The sequence below is a fragment of the Corvus moneduloides genome, unplaced genomic scaffold (assembly GCF_009650955.1).
Source record: "Corvus moneduloides isolate bCorMon1 unplaced genomic scaffold, bCorMon1.pri scaffold_111_arrow_ctg1, whole genome shotgun sequence".
In the NCBI taxonomy this organism is placed as follows: Eukaryota; Metazoa; Chordata; class Aves; order Passeriformes; family Corvidae; genus Corvus; species Corvus moneduloides.
In genome coordinates this window covers 67437-93052 of record NW_022436878.1, presented here as the reverse complement: position 1 = coordinate 93052, position 25616 = coordinate 67437, and the positions used below count along the sequence as shown (strand labels likewise).

The window sequence follows — 25616 nt, the reverse complement described above, 5'->3', positions numbered from 1 at the left end:
ACCCCAAAGGGACCCCACAAACCTCCCCCTTCACTCCCCCCCATTTTCCCCTCAATTCCCCCCAAATCCCCCCTCAGAACACCCCAAAGGGACCCCCAAACCTCCCCCCTCACTCCCCCCCATTTTCCCCTCAATTCCCCCCAAATTCCCCCTCAGAACACCCCAAAGGGACCCCCCAAACCTCCCCCTTCACTCCCCCCATTTTCCCCTCAATTCCCCCCCAAATTCCCCCTCAGAACACCCCAAAGGGACCCCCCAAACCTCCCCCTTCACTCCCCCCATTTTCCCCTCAATTCCCCCCAAATTCCCCCTCAGAACACCCCAAAGGGACCCCACAAACCTCCCCCCTCAGCTCCTCCCATTTTCCCCTCAATTCTCCCCAAATCCCCCCTCAGAACACCCCAAAGGGACCCCCCAAACCTCCCCTCTCATTCCCCCACATTTCCCCTCACCTCCCCCACCTCCCTCCGCCGCCCGCTCCATCCCTACAGACCCCTCAAATCTCCTCCTTCATTCCTCCCCCACCCTCCAAAACCCCCAAAAACCCCTCCAAAACCCCCAAAATCCCCCAAATTCGCGCCACCTCCTCACCGCTCCCACACGCGCCCGACCCGCTCCCGCCGCCGCCACCGCCACAGAGACGCCGGAAGTGGAGCCGGAAGTGGCGCCAGAGCGGCGCCCGCGGGACCGCTCCGGCCGCTCCGGCCCCCCCCGACCATAGAGACGCTGGGTCCTCCACCGGCGTCGGGACTCGAACCGGGGACCCCCGGAGACCCCCCCCCAAAAATCCACCAACCCTCTGGGGGATTTGGGGGGAATGGAGGAGGATAGGGGGGTCCTGGACACCCCCAAAGGGAGTTGAACCCCATGGGGAGGGTCTGGAGGGGCCCTGGACCCCCCAAACTGGGCTGCACCCCATAGGGACCCCTGTACCCCCCCCCAAAAAGAGGCTGCACCCCATGGAGAGGGTCTGGAGGGGCCCTGGAGCCCCCCAAACTGGGCTGCACCCCATAGGGACCCCTGTACCCCCCCCCAAAAAGGCTGCACCCCATAAGGTCCATACATCCCCCCGGGAGTGCCCCTCCCAGCCCCTATAGGCCCCTATGGCCCTCTAGGGCTCCTGCCTCCCCAGTACCCTCCCAGTACCCTCCCCGTTACCTTCCAGTAACCTCCAGTCCCTCCCAGTACCTCCCAGTGCCCTCCCCAGTACCCCCCCCAGTGCCCCCAACCCCAAATCCAAGATTCCTGCTCCATCTCCGCTTTTATTTCCCCCATTCCCACCCCCACGAGGGTCTCTGGGGGGTGCCCCAGGTGTGTCCAGGTGTGTCCAGGAGTCCCCAGGTGTGTCCAGCTGTGTCCAGGTGTGTCCAGGAGTCCCCAGGTGTGTCCAGCTGTGTCCAGGTGCTGTTCCAGGCGCTGATCCCGGCCATCCCCATGTCGGGGGGGTCCCAGGGGGTCGTGGGTGCGGTGCCCCAGGTGAGTCCAGGTGTGTCCAGGTGTGTCCAGGCGCTGTTCCAGGCGCTGATCCCGGCGATCCCGATGTCGGGGGGGGGGGTCCCCGGGGGGGGAGGTCAGTGCGCCCCCTCCTCCTCGCCCAGCGCCAGCAGCAGCAGCAGCCCCCAGCCCCCGAGCAGCCCCAGGCTCTGCAGCGCCAGCAGCACCCAGGGGCTGCCCGTCCGCACGGACAGCATGCCCGGCACCTGCGGGACACCTGAGCGTCACCTGGGGGACACCTGAGACACCTGGGGGTACCTACGGGGCACCTGGGGGACACCTGGGGGTACCTACGGGGCACCTGGGGGACACCTGGGGACACCTGGGGGACACCTGGGGGTACCTACGGGACACCTACGGGTACCTAGGGGCACCTGGGGGACAGCTGGGGGACACCTGAGACACCTGGGGGTACCTACGGGGCACCTGGGGGACACCTGGGGGTACCTACGGGACACCTACGGGTACCTAGGGGCACCTGGGGGACAGCTGGGGGACACCTGAGACACCTGAGAGTACCTATGGGACACCTGAGGGACACCTGAGCATCACCTGGGGGACACCTGAGACACCTGGGGGTACCTATGGGACACCTACGGGTACCTAGGGGCACCTGGGGGACACCTGAGCATCACCTGGGGGACACCTGAGACACCTGGGGGTACCTATGGGACACCTATGGGACACCTGAGCGTCACCTGGGGACACTTGGGGGACACCTCAGCCAGGTGCAGCAGGAAGCCCCGGATGTCCCTGATGTCCCCAATGTCCCCCAATGTCCCCATGTCCCCAATATCCCCATGTCCCCGACGTCCCCAATGTCCCCCGTGTCCCCGATGTCCCCGTGTCCCCAATGTCCCCCATGTCCCCCATGTCCCCGATGTCCCCTCACCATGTGGCACAGCGCCAGGTGCAGCAGGAAGCCCCCGCCCAGGGCCCCGAGCCAGGAGCGGGCGGCGGGGGCGGCCCCCAGCGCCAGCCCGGCCACGACCCCCGGCACCACGGGCAGCGCGCCGGCCGCGGCCAGCGCCACCACCCGCCGGGTGGCCAGCCCGGACTGCGACAGCACCAGCGCGTCACCTGCGGGGACAGAGACCCTGAGACCACCGGGATCGAGACTCTGAGGGGACAGAGACCCTGTGGGGACCGAGACCCTGAGACCCCTGGCCCCGGCACCGGGACCGAGACCCTGAGGGGACAGAGACCCTGAGACCCCTGGCCCCGGGACCGAGACCCTGCGGGGACAGAGACCCTGCGGGGACAGAGACCCTGAGACCCCCTGGCCCCGGCACTGGGACAGAGACCCTGAGGGGACAGAGACCCTGAGGGGGCAGAGACCCTGAGACCCCCGGCACCGGGACCGGGACCGAGACCCTGAGGGGACAGAGACCCTGTCTGGCCCCCGCATCAAGACCACCCCTGAGGGGACAGAGACCCTCAGCCCCCCTTAGAGCCCCGGGCTCCGCCCTCTCCGCCCAGGCCACGCCCCTCAGCGAGAGCTCGCGGCCGCTCAAGCCCCTCCCCCGTTCCCAGGCCCCGCCCCGTTCCCAGGCCCCGCCCCTCACCGAAGGCGCGCGGCAGCTCGTGCAGCGCCAGCCCCGCCCCCTTTCCCCAGGCCCCGCCCCCTTTCCCCAGGCCCCGCCCCCTTTCCCCAGGCCCCGCCCCTCACCGAAGACCCGCGGCAGCTCGTGCAGCGCCAGCCCCGCCCCCTTTTCCCAGGCCTCGCCCCCTATCCGGAGCCCCGCCCCCTCTCCCCGGAGCCCCGCCCCCTTTCCCCAGGCCCCGCCCCTCACCGAAGACCCGCGGCAGCTCGTGCAGCGCCAGCCCCGCCCCTTTCCCCAGGCCCCGCCCCTTTCCCCAGGCCCCGCCCCTCACCGAAGGCGCGCGGCAGCTCGTGCAGCGCCAGCCCCGCCCCCTTTCCCCGGCCCTGCCCCCTTTCCCCAGGCCCCGCCCCCTTTCCCGTAGCCCCGCCCCTCACCGAAGGCCCGCGGCAGCTCGTGCAGCGCCGGCCACGCCCCCTTTCCCCAGGCCACGCCCCCTTTCCCGTAGCCCCGCCCCTCACCGAAGGCCCGCGGCAGCTCGTGCAGCGCCGGCCACGCCCCCTTCCCCAGGCCACGCCCCCTTTCCCCAGGCCCCGCCCCTCACCGAAGGCCCGGGGCAGCTCGTGCAGCGCCGGCCACGCCCCCTTCCCCAGGCCCCGCCCCCTTTCCCCAGGCCCCGCCCCTCACCGAAGGCCCGGGGCAGCTCGTGCAGCGCCAGCCCCGCCCCCGCCGCCGCCCCGGCGCTCGCGGACGCGGCGAAGGCGGAGCCGAGCGCGAGCCCGTCCGCCAGGCGGTGAACGGCGCCCCCTGCCGACAGCAACAGCGCCTGCGCGCTGCCCGCGCCGCCCGCGCCTGCGCACAGCGGGACACGGGACAGACGGACGGACGCGGGACACGGGACAGCAGGGACACGGGACAGACGGACGGACACGGGACAGACAGGCGGACACGGGACACGGGACACACGGACGGACACGGGACAGACAGGCGGACACGGGACACGGGACAGCAGGGACACGGGACAGACGGACGGACACGGGACACGGGACACAGGACAGACAGGCGGACACGGGACAGCAGGGACACGGGACACGGGACACGGGGACACGGGACACGGGACAGACAGGCGGACACGGGACACGGGACACAGGACAGACAGGCGGACACGGGACACGGGACACGGGACACGGGGACACGGGGACACGGGACAGACAGGCGGACACGGGACACGGGACACAGGACAGACAGGCGGACACGGGACACGGGACAACAGGGACACGGGACAGCAGGGACACGGGACACGGGACAGACAGACGGACACGGGACACGGGACAGCAGGGACACGGGACACGGGACAGACGGACACGGGACACGGGACACGGGACAGCAGGGACACGGGACACAGGACAGACAGGCGGACACGGGACACGGGACAGCCGGACACAGGACACGGGACAGACAGGCGGACACGGGACACGGGACACACGGACGGACACGGGACACGGGACAGACAGACGGACACGGGACACGGGACAGCAGGGACACGGGACAGACGGACGGACACGGGACAGACAGGCGGACACGGGACAGACGGACGGACACGGGACACGGGACACACGGACGGACACGGGACACGGGACAGACAGACGGACACGGGACACGGGACACGGGACACGGGACACGGGGACACGGGACACGGGACAGACAGGCGGACACGGGACACGGGACACAGGACAGACAGGCGGACACGGGACACGGGACAACAGGGACACGGGACAGCAGGGACACGGGACACGGGACAGACAGACGGACACGGGACACGGGACAGCAGGGACACGGGACACGGGACACGGGACAGACGGACACGGGACACGGGACACGGGACAGCAGGGACACGGGACAGACAGGCGGACACGGGACACGGGACAGCCGGACACAGGACACGGGACACGGGACAGGAGGACACGGGACAGACAAGCGGACACGGGACACGGGACAGCCGGACACAGGACACGGGACACGGGACAGGAGGACACGGGACAGACAAGCGGACACGGGACACACACGGGACAGACAGGCGGACACGGGACAGCAGGGACACGGGACACGGGACAGACGGACACGGGACACGGGACACGGGACAGCAGGGACACGGGACACAGGACAGACAGGCGGACACGGGACACGGGACAGCCGGACACAGGACACGGGACACGGGACAGGAGGACACGGGACAGACAAGCGGACACGGGACACACACGGGACAGACAGGCGGACACGGGACACGGGACACACACGGGACAGACAGGCGGACACGGGACACACAGACACACACAGGACAGACAGGCGGACACGGGACACACACGGGACGGACAGGCGGACACGGGACAGACAGGCGGACACGGGACAGCAGGGACACGGGACACACACAGGACAGACAGGCGGACACGGGACACGGGACACACAGACACACACAGGACAGACAGGCGGACACGGGACACGGGACAGCAGGGACACGGGACAGACAGGCGGACACGGGACAGACAGGCGGACACGGGACAGGCGGACACGGGACACGGGACAGACAGACGGACACGGGACACGGGACAGCAGGGACACGGGACACGGGACACGGGACAGACGGACACGGGACACGGGACACGGGACAGCAGGGACACGGGACACGGGACAGACAGGCGGACACGGGACACGGGACAGACAGGCGGACACGGGACACGGGACAGCAGGGACACGGGACACGGGACAGACAGGCGGACACGGGACACACACAGGACAGACAGGCGGACACGGGACACGGGACAGCAGGGACACGGGACAGACAGGCGGACACGGGACAGGCGGACACGGGACACGGGACAGCAGGGACACGGGACGCGGGACAGACAGGCGGACACGGGACACACACAGGACAGACAGGCGGACACGGGACACGGGACACGGGACACACACAGGACAGACAGGCGGACACGGGACACACACAGGACAGACAGGCGGACACGGGACAGCAGGGACACGGGACACACACAGGACAGACAGGCGGACACGGGACACGGGACACGGGACACACACAGGACAGACAGGCGGACACGGGACACACACAGGACAGACAGGCGGACACGGGACGTGGGACACGTGGGGGGAAAAAAGGGGGAGAGAGACAAGAAGAGAGACAAGTGTCACCACAGGGCACCCACGGGTCACCCACGGGTCAGCCGGGGACACCTATGGACACCCACCCACGGGTCTCCCACGGCCACCTATGGACACCCACGGGTCACCCATGAACACCTATGGACACCCGCGGGTCAGCCGTGGCCACCCCCGGGTCAGCCGTGGCCACCTATGGACACTCATGGGTCACCCATGGCCACCTATGGACACCCACCCACGGGTCCCCCGTGGCCATCTATGGACACCCACGGGACACCCCTATGGACACCCACGGGTCACCCATGGCCACCTACGGACACCCAGGGGTCACCTATGGACACCCATGGGTCACCCATGGCCACCTATGGACACCCACGGGTCACCCATGGACACCCACGGGTCACCCCTATGGACACCCACGGGTCACCCATGGCCACCTATGGACACCCACGGGTCACCCCTATGGACACCCATGGGTCACCCATGGCCACCTATGGACACCCACGGGTCACCCCTATGGACACCCACGGGTCACCCCTATGGACACCCACGGTCACCGGGGGTCACCCGGGGACACCCAGGGGTCACCCCTATGGACACCCACGGGTCACCCCTATGGACACCCACGGTCACCGGGGGTCACCTATGGACACCCAGGGGTCACCTATGGACACCCACGGGTCACCCCTATGGACACCCACGGGTCACCCCTATGGACACCCACGGTCACCGGGGGTCACCTATGGACACCCACGGGTCACCCCTATGGACACCCACGGTCACCGGGGGTCACCCGGGGACACCCACGGGTCACCCCTATGGACACCCACGGGTCACCCCTATGGACACCCACGGTCACCGGGGGTCACCTATGGACACCCAGGGGTCACCTATGGACACCCACGGGTCACCCCTATGGACACCCACGGTCACCGGGGGTCACCTATGGACACCCACGGGTCACCCCTATGGACACCCACGGTCACCGGGGGTCACCCGGGGACACCCACGGGTCACCCCTATGGACACCCACGGGTCACCCCTATGGACACCCACGGTCACCGGGGGTCACCCGGGGACACCCAGGGGTCCCCCTATGGACACCCACGGTCACCGGGGGTCACCCGGGGACACCCAGGGGTCCCCCTATGGACACCCACGGGTCACCCCTATGGACACCCACGGTCACCGGGGGTCACCTATGGACACCCACGGGTCACCTATGGACACCCACGGTCACCGGGGGTCACCCGGGGACACCCACGGGTCCCCTTTGTCCCCCCACGCCCTCGCGGGGTCCCGGGAGCGCCCCCAGGTGGCGCCCGGCGCCGCTGCCGCGCGCACGGCCCAGTGGCCTAATGGACAAGGCATCAGCCTCCGGAGCTGGGGATTGTGGGTTCGAGTCCCACCTGGGTCGTCCAGCCCCTCCTTTTACCGGCAGGGGTTCGGGGGTGTCCCCTTGGGGGGGGGGGGGGGGGGGGGGAAGGAATTTTGGGGGAGATTTGAGGAGTTTTGGGGGGATTTGCGGCCGTACCGTGCGTGGTCAGCTCCTGTGTGCTCTGAGCGGGGTCAGGGGTGGGGTCTTCCTCCTTCACCTGGGACGGGGTTGGAGGAGGGGGTGAGGAGCTGCTGCACCCCAAAACCGCCCCCCTATCAGTGGGGGACACCCCCGGGCTCACTAACCCCCCAAATTCCCCCACCCAGCCGAACCTGCCCTGCAGCCCCCACCCCAAAACCCCCCAAAACCCCCCCCCATCTCCACCCTATCCCCGGGGGGTGGGGGGGGGGAAGGTCTCGGGGACCCCCCAGCCCCCCTCGATGGGGTCCCGAGCCCCCCCAAATCCCCCCCCCCCATCCCCACCTGCTCCTGGGGGGCTCCATCCCCCGGAACCCCCCCCCCCCAAATCCTCCCCCATGTCCCCACCTCCTCGGGGAGGGGGGGAGGGGTCTCAGCCCCCCCCCCAATTCCCCCTCCCCCATGTCCCCACCTCCTCGGGGGGGGGTCCCAGCCCCCCCAGCAGCCGCTCCAGGACGAAGCCCCCGTAGAGCCCCCCCAGCACCGCCAGCATCTCCCAGGGGGGGCCGTGGGAAGCCCCGTGCTCGGCGTGCTCGCCCCCCGAGTGGCCGTGGATCCCCAGGGCCTGCGGGGGACACGGCGGGAGGCACACGCGTGGCACGTCCCCGTGTCCCCCCCGATGTCCCCCCCGTGCCCCCCGTATCCCCCCCCTCTGTCCCTGTGTCCCCCCGTGTCCCCCCGTGTCCCCCCACCCCTTGTCCCGCCCATCCCCCCATGTGCCCCCGACGTCCCCCCTGTGTCCCCCATGACCCCCCCTCATCCTCCAGTGTCCCCCTGTGTCCCCCCGTGTCCCCCCATGTCCCCTCCATGACCCCCCGTGTCCCCTCTGTCCCCCCGTGTCCCCCACATCCCCCCGTGTCCCCCTGTGTCCCCCCCGTGTCCCCTCTGTCCCCCCGCGTCCCCCACATCCCCCTGTGTCCCCCCGTGTCCCCCTGTGTCCCCCCCGTGTCCCCCACACACCCCCCGTCTCCCCCCTTAACCCCCCGTGTCCCCCACATGCCCCGTGTCCCCCCGTGTCCCCTCCGTGACCCCCCGTGTCCTCTCTGTCCCCCCGTGTCCCCCTGTCCCTGTGTCCCTCCCTTGCCCCCCTTAACTCCCCGTGTCCCCCCCGATGTCCCCCTCTGTCCCCCCGTGTCCCCCCATGTCCCCTCCATGACCCCTCGTGTCCTCTCTGTCCCCCCGTGTCCCCCACACCCCCCGTGTCCCCCCGTGTCCCCCCGTGTCCCCTCATCCTCCCGTGTCCCCCTCATCCTCCCGTGTCCCCCACACCCCCCGTGTCCCCCCGTGTCCCCCCGTGTCCCCCCGTGTCCCCTCTGTCCCCCCGTGTCCCCCACAGCCCCCCGTGTCCCCCTGTGTCCCCCCGTGTCCCCCACACCCCCCGTGTCCCCCACACCCCCCGTGTCCCCCCGTGTCCCCCACACCACCCGTGTCCCCCACACCCCCCGTGTCCCCCCGTGTCCCCCACACCACCCGTGTCCCCCACACCCCCCGTGTCCCCCCATGTCCCCCCCGTGTCCCCCCGTGTCCCCACCTGGGGCAGCACGTGCAGCAGCGCGTCCCCGCTGAGCGCCCCGGCCGCCAGCCCGTCCAGCAGGGGGCGCCCCCAGCGCCGGGGACAGCGGCGACACCGGGAACCGCCGGGACACCGGGAGCAGCCGGGACACCGGGAACCGCCGGGACACCGGGAGCAGCCGGGACACAGCACCAGGGCCAGCGCCACCAGCGGCACCAGCGCCAGCGCCAGCGCCATCAGCGTCCCCAGCACGTACCCTGCCACAGGGGACACGGGGACACGGGGTCAGGGACAGCGACAGGGACAGCGCTGTCAGTGTCCCCAGCACGGACCCTGCCACAGGGGACACGGGGACACGGGGTCAGGGACAGCCCGGGGGGACAGCGAGGACATCGCCCCATCCCTGTCCTTGTCCCCAGCCCCATCCCGGTTCCTGTCCCCAGCCCTGTCCCCTGTCCCCGTCCCTGTCCCCATCCCCGTCCCCTGTCCCCTGTCCCCCGTCCCCGTCCCTGCCCCTGTCCCTGTCCCCATCCCCGTCCCCATCCCCGTCCCCTGTCCCCATCCCTGTCCCCTGTCCCCTGTCCCCATCCCCATCCCCTGTCCCCGTCCCTGTCCCCTGTCCCCATCCCCATCCCCCGTCCCCATCCCCGTCCCCTGTCCCCATCCCCTGTCCCCGTCCCTGTCCCCTGTCCCCTGTCCCCGTCCCTGTCCCCACTCACTCTGGCTGGTGTTGAGCTGCTCCGCGGGGTCGCTGCTGTTGGTGGGGACAGGGACAGTGACGTTGTCACCCGTGTCCCCAGAGTAGGAGCCGGGGCTCGTGGGGCCGCGGTGGCTTTCCAAGTCCCCAAGGTGGCTTTCAATGTCCCCATAACGGGTGTCACTGTCCCCGTGGGTGGTGGCCCTGGGGACAGTGTCACTGTGCCGGGTGTCCGTGTCCCCACAGCGGGTGTCGATGTCACCGATGTCCCCATGATGAGCGTCCGTGTCCCCGTGGAGGGTGTCGATGTCACCGGTGTCCCCACGGTGGCTGCCGGTGTCCCCACACTGCAGGCTGGGGGTGTCCCCGCTGTCCCCAGGGCAGAGGCGGCGGCCGCGCAGCACCAGGACCCCGAGTGCCACCAGCACCCGCCCGGTCCCCACCCTTGGGGACACCCTGGAGGTGGCTGCCAGCACCCCCCGAGCATCCACGCAGGCCTGTGACACCCAAAGGTCACCGTGTCACCCAAAGGCCACCGTGTCACCCCCAGACACAGCCACCGTGACACGAGGGGCCGGCCAATGGTGCCCGTGACACGGGTGTCACCTCCCCAGGGCACACATGTGACCGTTTGTCACCTCTCTGTGCCCAGCGGCCACTGTCACCTCCCCAGGCCACAATGTCCCTGCACCAGTGGCCACACCCTGTGTCCCCCGTGTCCCCCTGTGTCCCCCGTGTCCCCTCACCCCCCAGTGTCCCCGTGTCCCCTGACCTGGTGGCCGTTGTCACCGCGGTAGTTGGGCTCGATGGCCGCCAGCAGCTCGGCCACCTCCCGCAGCCCGGGGCCACCGTGGCTAGCGACGGTGCCGGTGCCACTGCCGGTGGCATCGCCGGTGACATCGGTGGCGAACTCGCGGTGCAGGGCGCGGACACGGCTGGCCCAGGGCCCCGCGGTGGCCTCGGTGTCCCCATCCGTGTCCCCATCGGGGTCCCCGCAGGCGCCCGGGGGGTCCCTGAGCGTGGCCACCACGGCCGCCCCCAGCCAGGACAGCTCGGTGGCATCGAGCCCGGCGGTGCCACCCGGGGCCTTCCCGGCCAGGGCCAGCACCGCTGGCACCGAGGGACACTGCGGGGACAGGGGACAGCGTCAGGGGGCGAGGGGGGACACGGAGGGACAGGGTGGCACTGGGGGACAGGGTGGCACGGGGGTGTGACATGGGGACAGGGTGGCACGGGGGGACAGGGGACAGGACGATGGCATGGAAAACACAGCACGGGCTGGCACAGGTGCCATGGGACACGTGGCACGCACGGCACAAGTGACACAGGTGACAGGCGTGGCACGGCGTGGCAGACACAGCGTGCGGCACACGTGGCACGTCACAAACGCCCCGACGGCGCCTGGCACGGGTGGCACGGCTCAGGTGGCACACACGGCACAGGTGGCACAGGTGCCACACACAGCACAGGTGGCACAGGTGACACACACACTGCACAGGTGGCACACACACCGCACAGGTGCCACACACACCGCACAGGTGGCACAGGTGCCACACACACCGCACAGGTGGCACACACACGGCACAGGTGGCACAGGTGCCACACACACCGCACAGGTGTCACACACCCGGCACAGGTGGCACACACGGCACAGGTGGCACACACAGAACAGGTGGCACAGGTGACACACACACGGCACAGGTGGCACACACCCGGCACAGGTGGCACACACGGCACAGGTGGCACACACACTGCACAGGTGGCACAGGTGCCACACATACCGCACAGGTGGCACACACCCGGCACAGGTGGCACACACGGCACAGGTGGCACAGGTGCCACACACACCGCACAGGTGCCACACACACCGCACAGGTGGCACAGGTGCCACACACACCGCACAGGTGCCACACACACGGCACAGGTGTCACACACAGGTGCCACACACACGGCACAGGTGGCACAGGTGCCACACACACAGCACAGGTGCCACACACACGGCACAGGTGGCACAGGTGCCACACACACCGCACAGGTGCCACACACACGGCACAGGTGTCACACACAGGTGCCACACACACGGCACAGGTGGCACAGGTGCCACACACACCGCACAGGTGCCACACACACGGCACAGGTGTCACACGCAGGTGCCACACACAGAACAGGTGGCACACACCCGGCACAGGTGGCACACACGGCACAGGTGGCACAGGTGCCACACACACAGCACAGGTGTCACACACAGGTGCCACACACAGGTGCCACACACAGAACAGGTGGCACACACCCGGCACAGGTGCCACACACAGCACAGGTGGCACAGGTGCCACGCACACCGCACAGGTGCCACACACAGGTGCCACACACACGGCACAGGTGTCACACACAGGTGCCACACACGGCACAGGTGACACACACACGGCACAGGTGCCACACACAGGTGCCACACACAGGTGCCACACACACCGCACAGGTGGCACACACAGGTGCCACGCACACAGCACAGGTGGCACACATGGCACAGGTGCCACACACAGGTGCCACACACACCGCACAGGTGGCACACACACGGCACAGGTGCCACACATGGCACAGGTGCCACACACAGCTGGCACACACACCGCACAGGTGCCACACACACGGCACAGGTGGCACAGGTGCCACACACAGAACAGGTGGCACAGGTGCCACACACACGGCACAGGTGCCACACACACCGCACAGGTGTCACACACAGATACCACACACAGGTGCCACACACACCGCACAGGTGTCACACACAGGTGCCACACACACGGCACAGGTGCCACACGCAGGTGCCACACACGGCACAGGTGCCACACACAGGTGCCACACACACGGCACAGGTGCCACACACAGGTGCCACACACAGGTGCCACACACAGGTGCCACACACACCGCACAGGTGTCACACACACAGCACAGGTGCCACACACAGGTGCCACACACACGGCACAGGTGCCACACACAGGTGCCACACACACTGCACAAGTGTCACACACACCGCACAGGTGTCACACACAGGTGCCACACACAGGTGCCACACACACGGCACAGGTGCCACGCACACCGCACAGGTGCCACACACAGAACAGGTGGCACACACCCGGCACAGGTGGCACACACGGCACAGGTGGCACAGGTGCCACACACAGAACAGGTGGCACACACACCGCACAGGTGCCACACACAGCACAGGTGGCACACACAGGTGCCACACACAGGTGCCACACACAGGTGCCACGCACACTGCACAGGTGTCACACACACCGCACAGGTGTCACACACAGGTGCCACACACAGGTGCCACACACACGGCACAGGTGCCACGCACACCGCACAGGTGCCACACACAGAACAGGTGGCACACACCCGGCACAGGTGGCACACACGGCACAGGTGGCACAGGTGCCACACACAGAACAGGTGGCACACACACCGCACAGGTGCCACACACAGCACAGGTGGCACACACAGGTGCCACACACAGGTGCCACACACACGGCACAGGTGTCACACACAGGTGCCACACACAGGTGCCACACACACTGCACAGGTGCCACACACAGGTGCCACACACGGCACAGGTGCCACACACACCGCACAGGTGCCACACACAGGTGCCACACACACAGCACAGGTGCCACACACAGGTGCCACACACGGCACAGGTGCCACACACAGGTGCCACACACACAGCACAGGTGCCACACACAGGTGCCACACACAGGTGGCACACACAGGTGCCACACACACCGCACAGGTGCCACACACACGGCACAGGTGCCACACACGGCACAGGTGGCACACACACACCGCACAGGTGCCACACACGGCACAGGTGCCACACACAGGTGCCACACACACCGCACAGGTGCCACACACAGCACAGGTGGCACAGGTGACACACACACCGCACAGGTGCCACACACACGGCACAGGTGTCACACACAGGTGCCACACACAGGTGCCACACACAGGTGCCACACACAGGTGCCACACACACGGCACAGGTGCCACACACGGCACAGGTGGCACACGCACACCGCACAGGTGGCACACACGGCACAGGTGCCACACACAGGTGCCACACACGGCACAGGTGCCACACACACGGCACAGGTGCCACACACACGGCACAGGTGCCACACACAGGTGCCACACACAGGTGCCACACACACCGCACAGGTGTCACACACACGGCACAGGTGCCACACACACCGCACAGGTGCCACACACACGGCACAGGTGCCACACACGGCACAGGTGTCACACACACGGCACAGGTGCCACACACAGGTGCCACACACACGGCACAGGTGCCACACACACGGCACAGGTGTCACACACACAGCACAGGTGCCACACACAGGTGCCACACACACGGCACAGGTGCCACACACACGGCACAGGTGTCACACACACAGCACAGGTGCCACACACAGGTGCCACACACACGGCACAGGTGCCACACACACGGCACAGGTGCCACACACAGGTGCCACACACACGGCACAGGTGCCACACACAGGTGCCACGCACACCGCACAGGTGTCACACACACCGCACAGGTGCCACACACAGGTGCCACACACGGCACAGGTGCCACACACAGGTGCCACACACAGGTGTCACACACACCGCACAGGTGTCACACACAGGTGCCACACACACGGCACAGGTGCCACGCACACCGCACAGGTGCCACACACAGAACAGGTGGCACACACCCGGCACAGGTGGCACACACGGCACAGGTGGCACAGGTGCCACACACAGAACAGGTGGCACACACACCGCACAGGTGCCACACACAGCACAGGTGGCACACACAGGTGCCACACACAGGTGCCACACACAGGTGCCACACACACGGCACAGGTGCCACACACAGGTGCCACACACAGGTGCCACACACAGGTGCCACACACAGGTGCCACACACACCGCACAGGTGCCACACACAGGTGCCACACACACGGCACAGGTGCCACACACAGGTGCCACGCACACCGCACAGGTGTCACACACACCGCACAGGTGCCACACACAGGTGCCACACACGGCACAGGTGCCACACACAGGTGCCACACACAGGTGTCACACACACCGCACAGGTGTCACACACAGGTGCCACACACACGGCACAGGTGCCACGCACACCGCACAGGTGCCACACACAGAACAGGTGGCACACACCCGGCACAGGTGGCACACACGGCACAGGTGGCACAGGTGCCACACACAGAACAGGTGGCACACACACCGCACAGGTGCCACACACAGCACAGGTGGCACACACAGGTGCCACACACAGGTGCCACACACAGGTGCCACACACACGGCACAGGTGCCACACACAGGTGCCACACACAGGTGCCACGCACACCGCACAGGTGCCACACACAGGTGCCACACACACGGCACAGGTGTCACACACAGGTGCCACACACAGGTGCCACACACACCGCACAGGTGCCACACACAGGTGCCACACACACGGCACAGGTGCCACACAGAGGTGCCACACACAGGTGCCACGCACACCGCACAGGTGCCACACACAGGTGCCACACACAGGTACCACACACGGCACAGGTGTCACACACACCGCACAGGTGCCACACACAGGTGCCACACACACGGCACAGGTGCCACACACAGGTGCCACACACCGCACAGGTGGCACACACAGGTGCCACACACAGGTGCCACACACAGGTGCCACACACACCGCACAGGTGCCACACACAGGTGCCACACACAGGTACCACACACGGCACAGGTGCCACACACACCGCACAGGTGCCACACACAGGTGCCACACACAGGTGCCACACACGGCACAGGTGCCACACACAGGTGCCACACACAGGTGCCACACACAGGTGCCACACACACCGCACAGGTGCCACACACACGGCACAGGTGCCACACACAGGTGCCACGCACACAGCACAGGTGGCACACACAGGTGCCACACACACGGCACAGGTGCCACACACACGGCACAGGTGCCACACACACCGCACAGGTGTCACACACAGGTGCCACACACAGGTGCCACACACGGCACAGGTGCCACACACAGGTGCCACACACAGGTGCCACACACACGGCACAGGTGCCACACACGGCACAGGTGTCACACACAGGTGCCACGCACACAGCACAGGTGGCACACACAGGTGCCACACACAGGTGCCACACACAGGTGCCACACACACGGCACAGGTGCCACACACAGGTGTCACACACACCGCACAGGTGTCACACACAGGTGCCACACACACGGCACAGGTGCCACGCACACCGCACAGGTGCCACACACAGAACAGGTGGCACACACCCGGCACAGGTGGCACACACGGCACAGGTGGCACAGGTGCCACACACAGAACAGGTGGCACACACACCGCACAGGTGCCACACACAGCACAGGTGGCACACACAGGTGCCACACACAGGTGCCACACACAGGTGCCACACACACGGCACAGGTGCCACACACAGGTGCCACACACAGGTGCCACACACAGGTGCCACACACAGGTGCCACACACACCGCACAGGTGCCACACACAGGTGCCACACACACGGCACAGGTGCCACACACAGGTGCCACGCACACCGCACAGGTGTCACACACACCGCACAGGTGCCACACACAGGTGCCACACACGGCACAGGTGCCACACACAGGTGCCACACACAGGTGTCACACACACCGCACAGGTGTCACACACAGGTGCCACACACACGGCACAGGTGCCACGCACACCGCACAGGTGCCACACACAGAACAGGTGGCACACACCCGGCACAGGTGGCACACACGGCACAGGTGGCACAGGTGCCACACACAGAACAGGTGGCACACACACCGCACAGGTGCCACACACAGCACAGGTGGCACACACAGGTGCCACACACAGGTGCCACACACAGGTGCCACACACACGGCACAGGTGCCACACACAGGTGCCACACACAGGTGCCACGCACACCGCACAGGTGCCACACACAGGTGCCACACACACGGCACAGGTGTCACACACAGGTGCCACACACAGGTGCCACACACACCGCACAGGTGCCACACACAGGTGCCACACACACGGCACAGGTGCCACACAGAGGTGCCACACACAGGTGCCACGCACACCGCACAGGTGCCACACACAGGTGCCACACACAGGTACCACACACGGCACAGGTGTCACACACACCGCACAGGTGCCACACACAGGTGCCACACACACGGCACAGGTGCCACACACAGGTGCCACACACCGCACAGGTGGCACACACAGGTGCCACACACAGGTGCCACACACAGGTGCCACACACACCGCACAGGTGCCACACACAGGTGCCACACACAGGTACCACACACGGCACAGGTGCCACACACACCGCACAGGTGCCACACACAGGTGCCACACACAGGTGCCACACACGGCACAGGTGCCACACACAGGTGCCACACACAGGTGCCACACACAGGTGCCACACACACCGCACAGGTGCCACACACACGGCACAGGTGCCACACACAGGTGCCACGCACACAGCACAGGTGGCACACACAGGTGCCACACACACGGCACAGGTGCCACACACACGGCACAGGTGCCACACACACCGCACAGGTGTCACACACAGGTGCCACACACAGGTGCCACACACGGCACAGGTGCCACACACAGGTGCCACACACAGGTGCCACACACACGGCACAGGTGCCACACACGGCACAGGTGTCACACACAGGTGCCACGCACACAGCACAGGTGGCACACACAGGTGCCACACACACCGCACAGGTGCCACACACACGGCACAGGTGCCACACACGGCACAGGTGGCACACACACACCGCACAGGTGCCACACACACGGCACAGGTGCCACACACACGGCACAGGTGTCACACACAGGTGCCACACACACGGCACAGGTGCCACACACAGGTGCCACACACGGCACAGGTGGCACGCAGAGGTGCCACACACGGCACAGGTGTCACACACACGGCACAGGTGCCACACACAGGTGCCACACACCGCACAGGTGCCACACACACGGCACAGGTGCCACACACACCGCACAGGTGTCACACACACGGCACAGGTGCCACACACAGGTGCCACACACCGCACAGGTGCCACACACAGGTGCCACACACGGCACAGGTGCCACACACAGGTGCCACACACAGGTGCCACACACGGCACAGGTGGCACACACAGGTGCCACACACGGCACAGGTGTCACACACACGGCACAGGTGCCACACACAGGTGCCACACACCGCACAGGTGCCACACACACGGCACAGGTGCCACACACACCGCACAGGTGCCACACACACGGCACAGGTGCCACACACAGGTGCCACACACAGGTGCCACGCACACCGCACAGGTGCCACACACAGGTGCCACACACACGGCACAGGTGCCACACACAGGTGCCACACACAGGTGCCACACACAGGTGCCACGCACACCGCACAGGTGCCACACACAGGTGCCACACACACGGCACAGGTGCCACACACACCGCACAGGTGGCACAGGTGCCACACACAGAACAGGTGTCACACACACCGCACAGGTGCCACACACAGGTGCCACACACACAGCACAGGTGCCACACACAGGTGCCACACACGGCACAGGTGCCACACACAGGTGCCACACACAGGTGGCACACACAGGTGCCACACACACCGCACAGGTGCCACACACACGGCACAGGTGCCACACACGGCACAGGTGGCACACACACACCGCACAGGTGCCACACACGGCACAGGTGCCACACACACGGCACAGGTGGCACACACACACCGCACAGGTGGCACACACAGGTGCCACACACGGCACAGGTGCCACACACACGGCACAGGTGTCACACACAGGTGCCACACACACCGCACAGGTGCCACACACACGGCACAGGTGCCACACACAGGTGCCACACACGGCACAGGTGGCACGCAGAGGTGCCACACACGGCACAGGTGTCACACACACGGCACAGGTGCCACACACAGGTGCCACACACCGCACAGGTGCCACACACACGGCACAGGTGCCACACACACCGCACAGGTGTCACACACACGGCACAGGTGCCACACACAGGTGCCACACACCGCACAGGTGCCACACACAGGTGCCACACACGGCACAGGTGCCACACACAGGTGCCACACACAGGTGCCACACACACCGCACAGGTGCCACACACACCGCACAGGTGGCACAGGTGGCACACACACGGCACAGGTGGCACACACACACCGCACAGGTGTCACACACAGGTGCCACACACAGGTGCCACACACGGCACAGGTGTCACACACACACGGCACAGGTGCCACACACAGGTGCCACACACCGCACAGGTGTCACACACACACCGCACAGGTGCCACACACGGCACAGGTGCCACACACACGGCACAGGTGGCACACACACACCGCACAGGTGTCACACACAGGTGCCACACACAGGTGCCACACACACGGCACAGGTGTCACACACACCGCACAGGTGCCACACACACCGCACAGGTGCCACACACACCGCACAGGTGCCACACACAGGTGCCACACACCGCACAGGTGTCACACACACCGCACAGGTGCCACACACACACGGCACAGGTGCCACACACAGGTGCCACACACACCGCACAGGTGGCACACACACCGCACAGGTGCCACGCACACGGCACAGGTGCCACACACAGGTGCCACACACGGCACAGGTGTCACACACACACGGCACAGGTGCCACACACACCGCACAGGTGTCACACACACCGCACAGGCGCCACACACACCGCACAGGTGCCACCCCGAGCCGCGCCACCCACGCCCCGCCGCCGCCGGTCCCACGCCGCCGGGCACCCGCGACGCGCCCGTTGCGCACGGCACCCGCCCGAGCCCCCGCGGCCGCCCGGCACACGCGGGACACGTGGCACCCCCGCACGGTGACACCCACGGGTGGCACCCCCGCACGGTGACACCCACGGCCGGCACCCACAGCTGGCACCCACAGCTGGCACATCTGGCTCGCCCATCCCCCCTGGCCCAGGGCTCCCGCCCGTTGTCCCCCGTGCCCCCCCTCCCCCGCGCGGTGCCACCCGCCCTTTGTCCCCGCTGTCGCCGGCGCTGTCGCCGTGCCCGGGCGCGCCCTCACCTCTCCGCACGGCTCGCTCGGGCACTGCGCACGGCCGGCCGCGCTCGCCACGAGGGCCCCCAGCGCCCCGCGGGACACTCGGCCCTCGCCCGACGCCACCAGCGCCTCCAGGGCCACCTGGGCCACCTGGGCCGCGCCCCGGGCTCGCTGCGCCGCGGGCATGGCCAGCGCCGCGGGCAGTGCCAGGGCCGGCAGCGGCAGCAGCAGCAGCAGCAGCCACGGCGTGGCCATGGCGGGCTGGTGGTGGTGGCCCTGGTGAGGGTGCTGGTGGCACTGGGGTGGCAGCGCTGGTGGCCGTGGGACACCGTGGGGCCAGCAGGGCTGTAAAAGTGCCCGGGCCCGCTGCCCTGATTGGCCCGGGCTGAGATTGGCCCGGGTTAACGATTCATTCACCCCGCACGGCCCGGCCCGCACCCCCGCGACACCCCGGGGACAGTGCCGGGACACCCATGGGACACCCGGGACACCCTTGGGTCACCCCAGGGTCAGCCAACCCCCAGCCCAGGCACCCCCAGCACCTCTGGGACATCCCTGGGACACCCGGGATACCCCCAGGACACCCAGTCCCCCCGCTGGGGATTCCTGGGACACTCCCGGGACACTTCTGGGACACCCTTGGGTCACCCCAGGGTCAGCCAACCCCCACCCCAGGCACCCCCAGGACACCAGAGACACCCCTGGAGCACCCCAAGGACACCCCAGGGTCACCCAACCCCCAGCCCAGCACCCCCAGCACCCCAGGGACACTGTTGGAACACCCAATCCACACCTGGGCACCTCTGGGAAACCCCAGGACACCTCAGGGACACCCCAGGGACACCCAGCTCCCATCTGGGGACTCTTGGGACACCCCAGGGACACCTCAGGGACACCCCAGGGACACCCAACTCCCATCTGGGGACTCTTGGGACACCCCAGGGACACCCCAGGGACACCCCTGGGACACCCAATCCCCATTTGAGGACTCCTGGGACACCCCAGGACACCCCAGGGACACCCCAAGGACACCCAACTCCCATCTGGGGACTCCTGGGACACCCCAGGACACCCCAGGGACACCCCAAGGACACCCAACTCCCATCTGGGGACTCCTGGGACACCCCAGGGACACCCCAGGGACACCCAGCTCCCATCTGGGGACTCTTGGGACACCCCTGGGACACCCCAGGGACACCCCGGAGACACCCAACTCCCATCTGGGGACTCTTGGGACACCCAACTCCCATCTGGGGACTCCTGGGACACCCCAGGGACACCCCAGGGACACCCAGCTCCCATCTGGGGACTCTTGGGACACCCCAGGGACACCTCAGGGACACCCCAGGGACACCCAACTCCCATCTGGGGACTCTTGGGACACCCCAGGGACACCCCAGGGACACCCCAGGGACACCCAACTCCCATCTGGGGACTCTTGGGACACCCCAGGGACACCCCAGGGACACCCCAGGGACACCCAACTCCCATCTGGGGACTCTTGGGACACCCCAGGGACACCCCAGGGACACCCCAGGGACACCCAGCTCCCATCTGGGGACTCTTGGGACACCCCAGGGACACCCCAGGGACACCCAATCCCCATTTGGGGACTCCTGGGACACCCAACTCCCATCTGGGGACTCCTGGGACACCTCAGGACACCCCAGGGACACCCCAGGGACACCCCAGGGACACCCAATCCCCATCTGGGGACTCCTGGGACACCTCAGGACACCCCAGGGACACCCCGGGGACACCCAGCTCCCATCTGGGGACTCTTGGGACACCCCAGGGACACCTCAGGGACACCCCAGGGACACCCAGCTCCCATCTGGGGACTCTTGGGACACCCCAGGGACACCCCAGGGACACCCCAGGGACACCCAGCTCCCATCTGGGGACTCCTGGGACACCCCAGGACACCTCAGGGACACCCCAGGGACACCCAACTCCCATCTGGGGACTCTTGGGACACCCCAGGGACACCCCAGGGACACCCCAGGGACACCCCAGGGACACCCCAGGACACCCCAGGGACACCCCAGGGACACCCAGCTCCCATCTGGGGACTCTTGGGACACCCCAGGGACACCCCAGGGACACCCCAGGGACACCCAGCTCCCATCTGGGGACTCCTGGGACACCCCAGGACACCTCAGGGACACCCCAGGGACACCCAGCTCCCATCTGGGGACTCCTGGGACACCCCAGGACACCCCAGGGACACCCCAGGGACACCCAACTCCCATCTGGGGACTCTTGGGACACCCCAGGGACACCCCAGGGACACCCCAGGGACACCCAGCTCCCATCTGGGGACTCTTGGGACACCCCAGGGACACCCCAGGGACACCCCAGGGACACCCATCCCTGGCCAGGCACACCTGGGACACCTCCAGGGCACCCCAGGGTCACCCAACCCCTGCCCAGGCACCCCCAGGACACCCCCAGGACACGCCAGGGTCACCCCTGGGACACCCAAACTCCACCTGGGGGCTCCTGGGACACCTTAGGGACACCCCCAAGCCACCAACCCCCCCCACTTAGGCACCCTTGGGACACCCACCGGGTCACCCCTCCCCCACCCAAAGGACACCGGCCCCCCCTGGGTGGGGGACAGGGGCACCCCCAGCCCTGGGCGTGGCTCAGGTGTGGGGGTCACCCCAGGGTGCCCAGGTCATACCTGGGGTGTCCAGTTCGTCCCAGGGTTCTCTGCTCGGTCCTGGGCGCTGGGGTCACCTTTGGGTGCCAGGGTCACTCCTGGGTGCCGGGGTCACTCCTGGGCACTGGGGTCACTCCTAGGCGCTGGGGGCACCTTTGGGTGCCAGGGTCACCTCTGGGTGCTGGGGTCACTCCTGGGCGCTGGGGTCACCTCTGGGTGCTGGACTTGTCCCCAAGTCCCTGAATGACCCCTGAACTCCAAGCCCACGTGCTGGGGTCACTCCTGGGCACTGGGGTCACTCCTAGGCGCTGGGGTCACCTTTGGGTGCCAGGGTCACCTCTGGGTGCTGGGGTCACTCCTGGGTGCTGGGGTCACCTTTGGGTGCTGGGGTCATCCCACTGGTCCGAGACCAGGTCCTGGGGTCACTCCTGGGTGCTGGGGTCACCTTTGGGCGCCAGGGTCACCTTTGGGCGCCAGGGTCACCTTTGGGTGCTGGGGTCACCCCACTGGTCCAAGACCATGTGCTGGGGTCACTCCTGGGTGCTGGGGTCACCTTTGGGTGCTGGGGTCACCCCACTGGTCCAAGACCATGTGCTGGGGTCACTCCTGGGTGCTAGGGTCACCTTTGGGCGCTGGACTGTCCCTGCACCCTCCCCAGGACAAGGGCGTGTGGCACACGTGGCACCGGTGACACCCACGGCGCTCACGGCACGCGGCACACGAGTGACACCCACGGCGATGTCACACGCGGTGTCACACGCGATGTCACACGGGGTGTCACACGCGTGTCACACGCGATGTCACACGCGTGTGACGCTGCCGGCCGCCCCGTGGCATCAGAGATCCCCCCCCGTGTGTCACCACGCGGTGTCCTGCCACCCCGGGCCGTGTCACCCCGTGTCACCCCGTGCCACCCCGCGCCACCGCTGCCAGCCCGGAGTTTGTCCCCAGAGCCACCCCGGGCCACTCCCTCGGCTCCGCCAGGGACACGCGGCTGCTGCGGCCACCCCCGGGCGTGCCGCTGTCCCCTGCGGGTGCCCGGCTGTCCCCAGCTCGCCGGGGCCACCCCAGCAAGGAGCCAGGAGCCCCGCGGGGGCACCCACGGGGTGTCCTGGGGTGTCACGGGGAGTCGTGACATCACGCGGTGCCGCGTGGCGCGTCCCGGCGCGTCCCGGCGTGTCCCGGCGTGTCCCGGCGTGTCCCGGCTCGGGGTGGCACGGCATGGCCAGGCCACGGCCGTGCCACTCGCCGGGGTCTCGTGGCCACCTGCCACCGGTGTCCCCATGTCCCTGTGGCCCCTTCTAGCCCAGTGTCCCCGTGTCTGTCCATCCCAGTGTCCCCATGACCATCCCAGTGTCCCCAGGTCCTTGTGTCCGTCCGTCCCAGTGTCCTCGTGTCCATCCCAGTGCTCCATGTCCTCGTGTCCTGGTGTCCGTCCATCCCGGTGTCCCCATGTCCATCCTGGTGTCCCCATGTCCCTGTGGCCCCTTCTAGCCCAGTGTCCCCGTGTCTGTCCATCCCGGTGTCCCCATGTCCATCCCAGTGTCCCCATGTCCATCCCAGTGTCCATCCCAGTATCCCGTGTCCATCCCGGTGTCCCCATGTCCATCGCGGTGTCCCCATGACCATCCTGGTGTCCCTCCCAGTGTCCCCATGTCCATCCCAGTATCCCCATGTCCATCCCGGTGTCCATCCCAGTGTCCCCATGTCCATCCCAGTGTCCCCATGTCCATCCCAGGGTCCATCCCAGTGTCCCCGTGTCCATCCCAGTATCCCCATGTCCATCCCAGTGTCCCCATGTCCATCCCAGCGTCCATCCCAGTATCCCAGTGTCCTTCCCAGTGTCCCATGTCCATCCCAGTGTCCCTACTGTCCATCCCCATGTCCATCCCAGTGTCCCCATGTCCATCCCAGTATCCATCCCAGTATCCCAGTGTCCATCCCAGTGTCCCCATGTCCATCCCAGTGTCCATCCCAGTATCCCCATGTCCATCCCAGTGTCCCCATGTCCATCCCAGTGTCCATCCCAGTATCCCCGTGTCCATCCCGGTGTCCCTACTGTCCATCCCAGTGTCCCCATGTCCATCCCGGTGTCCATCCCAGTATCCCCGTGTCCATCCCAGTATCCCCATGTCCATCCCAGTGTCCATCCCAGTATCCCCGTGTCCATCCCAGTGTCCCCATGTCCATCCCGGTGTCCATCCCAGTATACCCATGTCCATCCCAGTGTCCCCATGTTCCCATGTCCATCCTGGCGTCCCCGTGTCCATCCCCGTGTCCATCCCAGTATCCCCGTGTCCATCCCAGTGTCCATCCCAGCATCCCCGTGTCCATCCCAGTGTCCCCATGTCCATCCCAGTGTCCCCATGTCCCCATGTCCATCCCAGTGTCCATCCCAGTATCCCTATGTCCATCCCGGTGTCCCCGTGTCCATCCCGGTGTCCATCCCAGTGTCCCCATGTCCCAGTGTCCATCCCAGTGTCCCCATGTCCATCCCAATGTCCCCATGTCCATCCCAGTATCCCCATGTCCATCCCAGTGTCCCTACTGTCCATCCCAGGGTCCATCCCAGTGTCCATCCCGGTGTCCCCATGTCCATCCCAGTGTCCATCCCAGTGTCCATCCCAGTGTCCATCCCAGTATCCCCATGTCCATCCCAGTATCCCAGTGTCCATCCCAGTGTCCATCCCAGTATCCCCATGTCCATCCCAGTGTCCCCATGTCCATCCCGGTGTCCCATCCCGTGT

At 67.4% G+C, this 25616-nt stretch overlaps 3 protein-coding genes and 1 non-coding gene across 4 annotated transcripts in view; 2 read left to right on the top strand and 2 right to left on the bottom strand.

Moving 5' to 3' along the window:
• Window positions 1-1478: 1478 nt before the first annotated feature.
• Window positions 1479-2979, bottom strand: LOC116438771 (elastin-like). The gene is made up of 2 exons (XM_032097775.1): window positions 2387-2979; window positions 1479-1700 (listed from the first exon to the last, which is right to left on the bottom strand). Exons 1-2 carry the CDS (start codon window positions 2900-2902, stop codon window positions 1572-1574), a joined length of 645 nt encoding a protein of 214 aa, XP_031953666.1. The 5' UTR covers window positions 2903-2979; the 3' UTR covers window positions 1479-1571.
• Window positions 2902-20459, bottom strand: LOC116438769 (zinc transporter ZIP4-like). The gene is made up of 8 exons (XM_032097772.1): window positions 20229-20459; window positions 10765-11118; window positions 10015-10489; window positions 9314-9552; window positions 8195-8347; window positions 7741-7801; window positions 3640-3887; window positions 2902-2913 (listed from the first exon to the last, which is right to left on the bottom strand). Exons 1-8 carry the CDS (start codon window positions 20457-20459, stop codon window positions 2902-2904), a joined length of 1773 nt encoding a protein of 590 aa, XP_031953663.1.
• TRNAR-CCG lies at window positions 7551-7623 on the top strand. The gene has a single exon. It is a non-coding gene; the product is annotated as a tRNA-Arg (tRNA).
• Window positions 20460-23666: 3207 nt separating the features above from the next.
• LOC116438775 (cleavage and polyadenylation specificity factor subunit 1-like) overlaps window positions 23667-25616 on the top strand; it is a gene marked incomplete at its 3' end in the record, with an annotated part of 62997 nt that continues 61047 nt past the window's right edge. Inside the window, exon 1 of the mRNA XM_032097777.1 lies at window positions 23667-24122. Coding sequence (XP_031953668.1) covers window positions 23667-24122 — 456 coding nt within the window. The remainder of the gene's footprint in view (window positions 24123-25616) is intronic.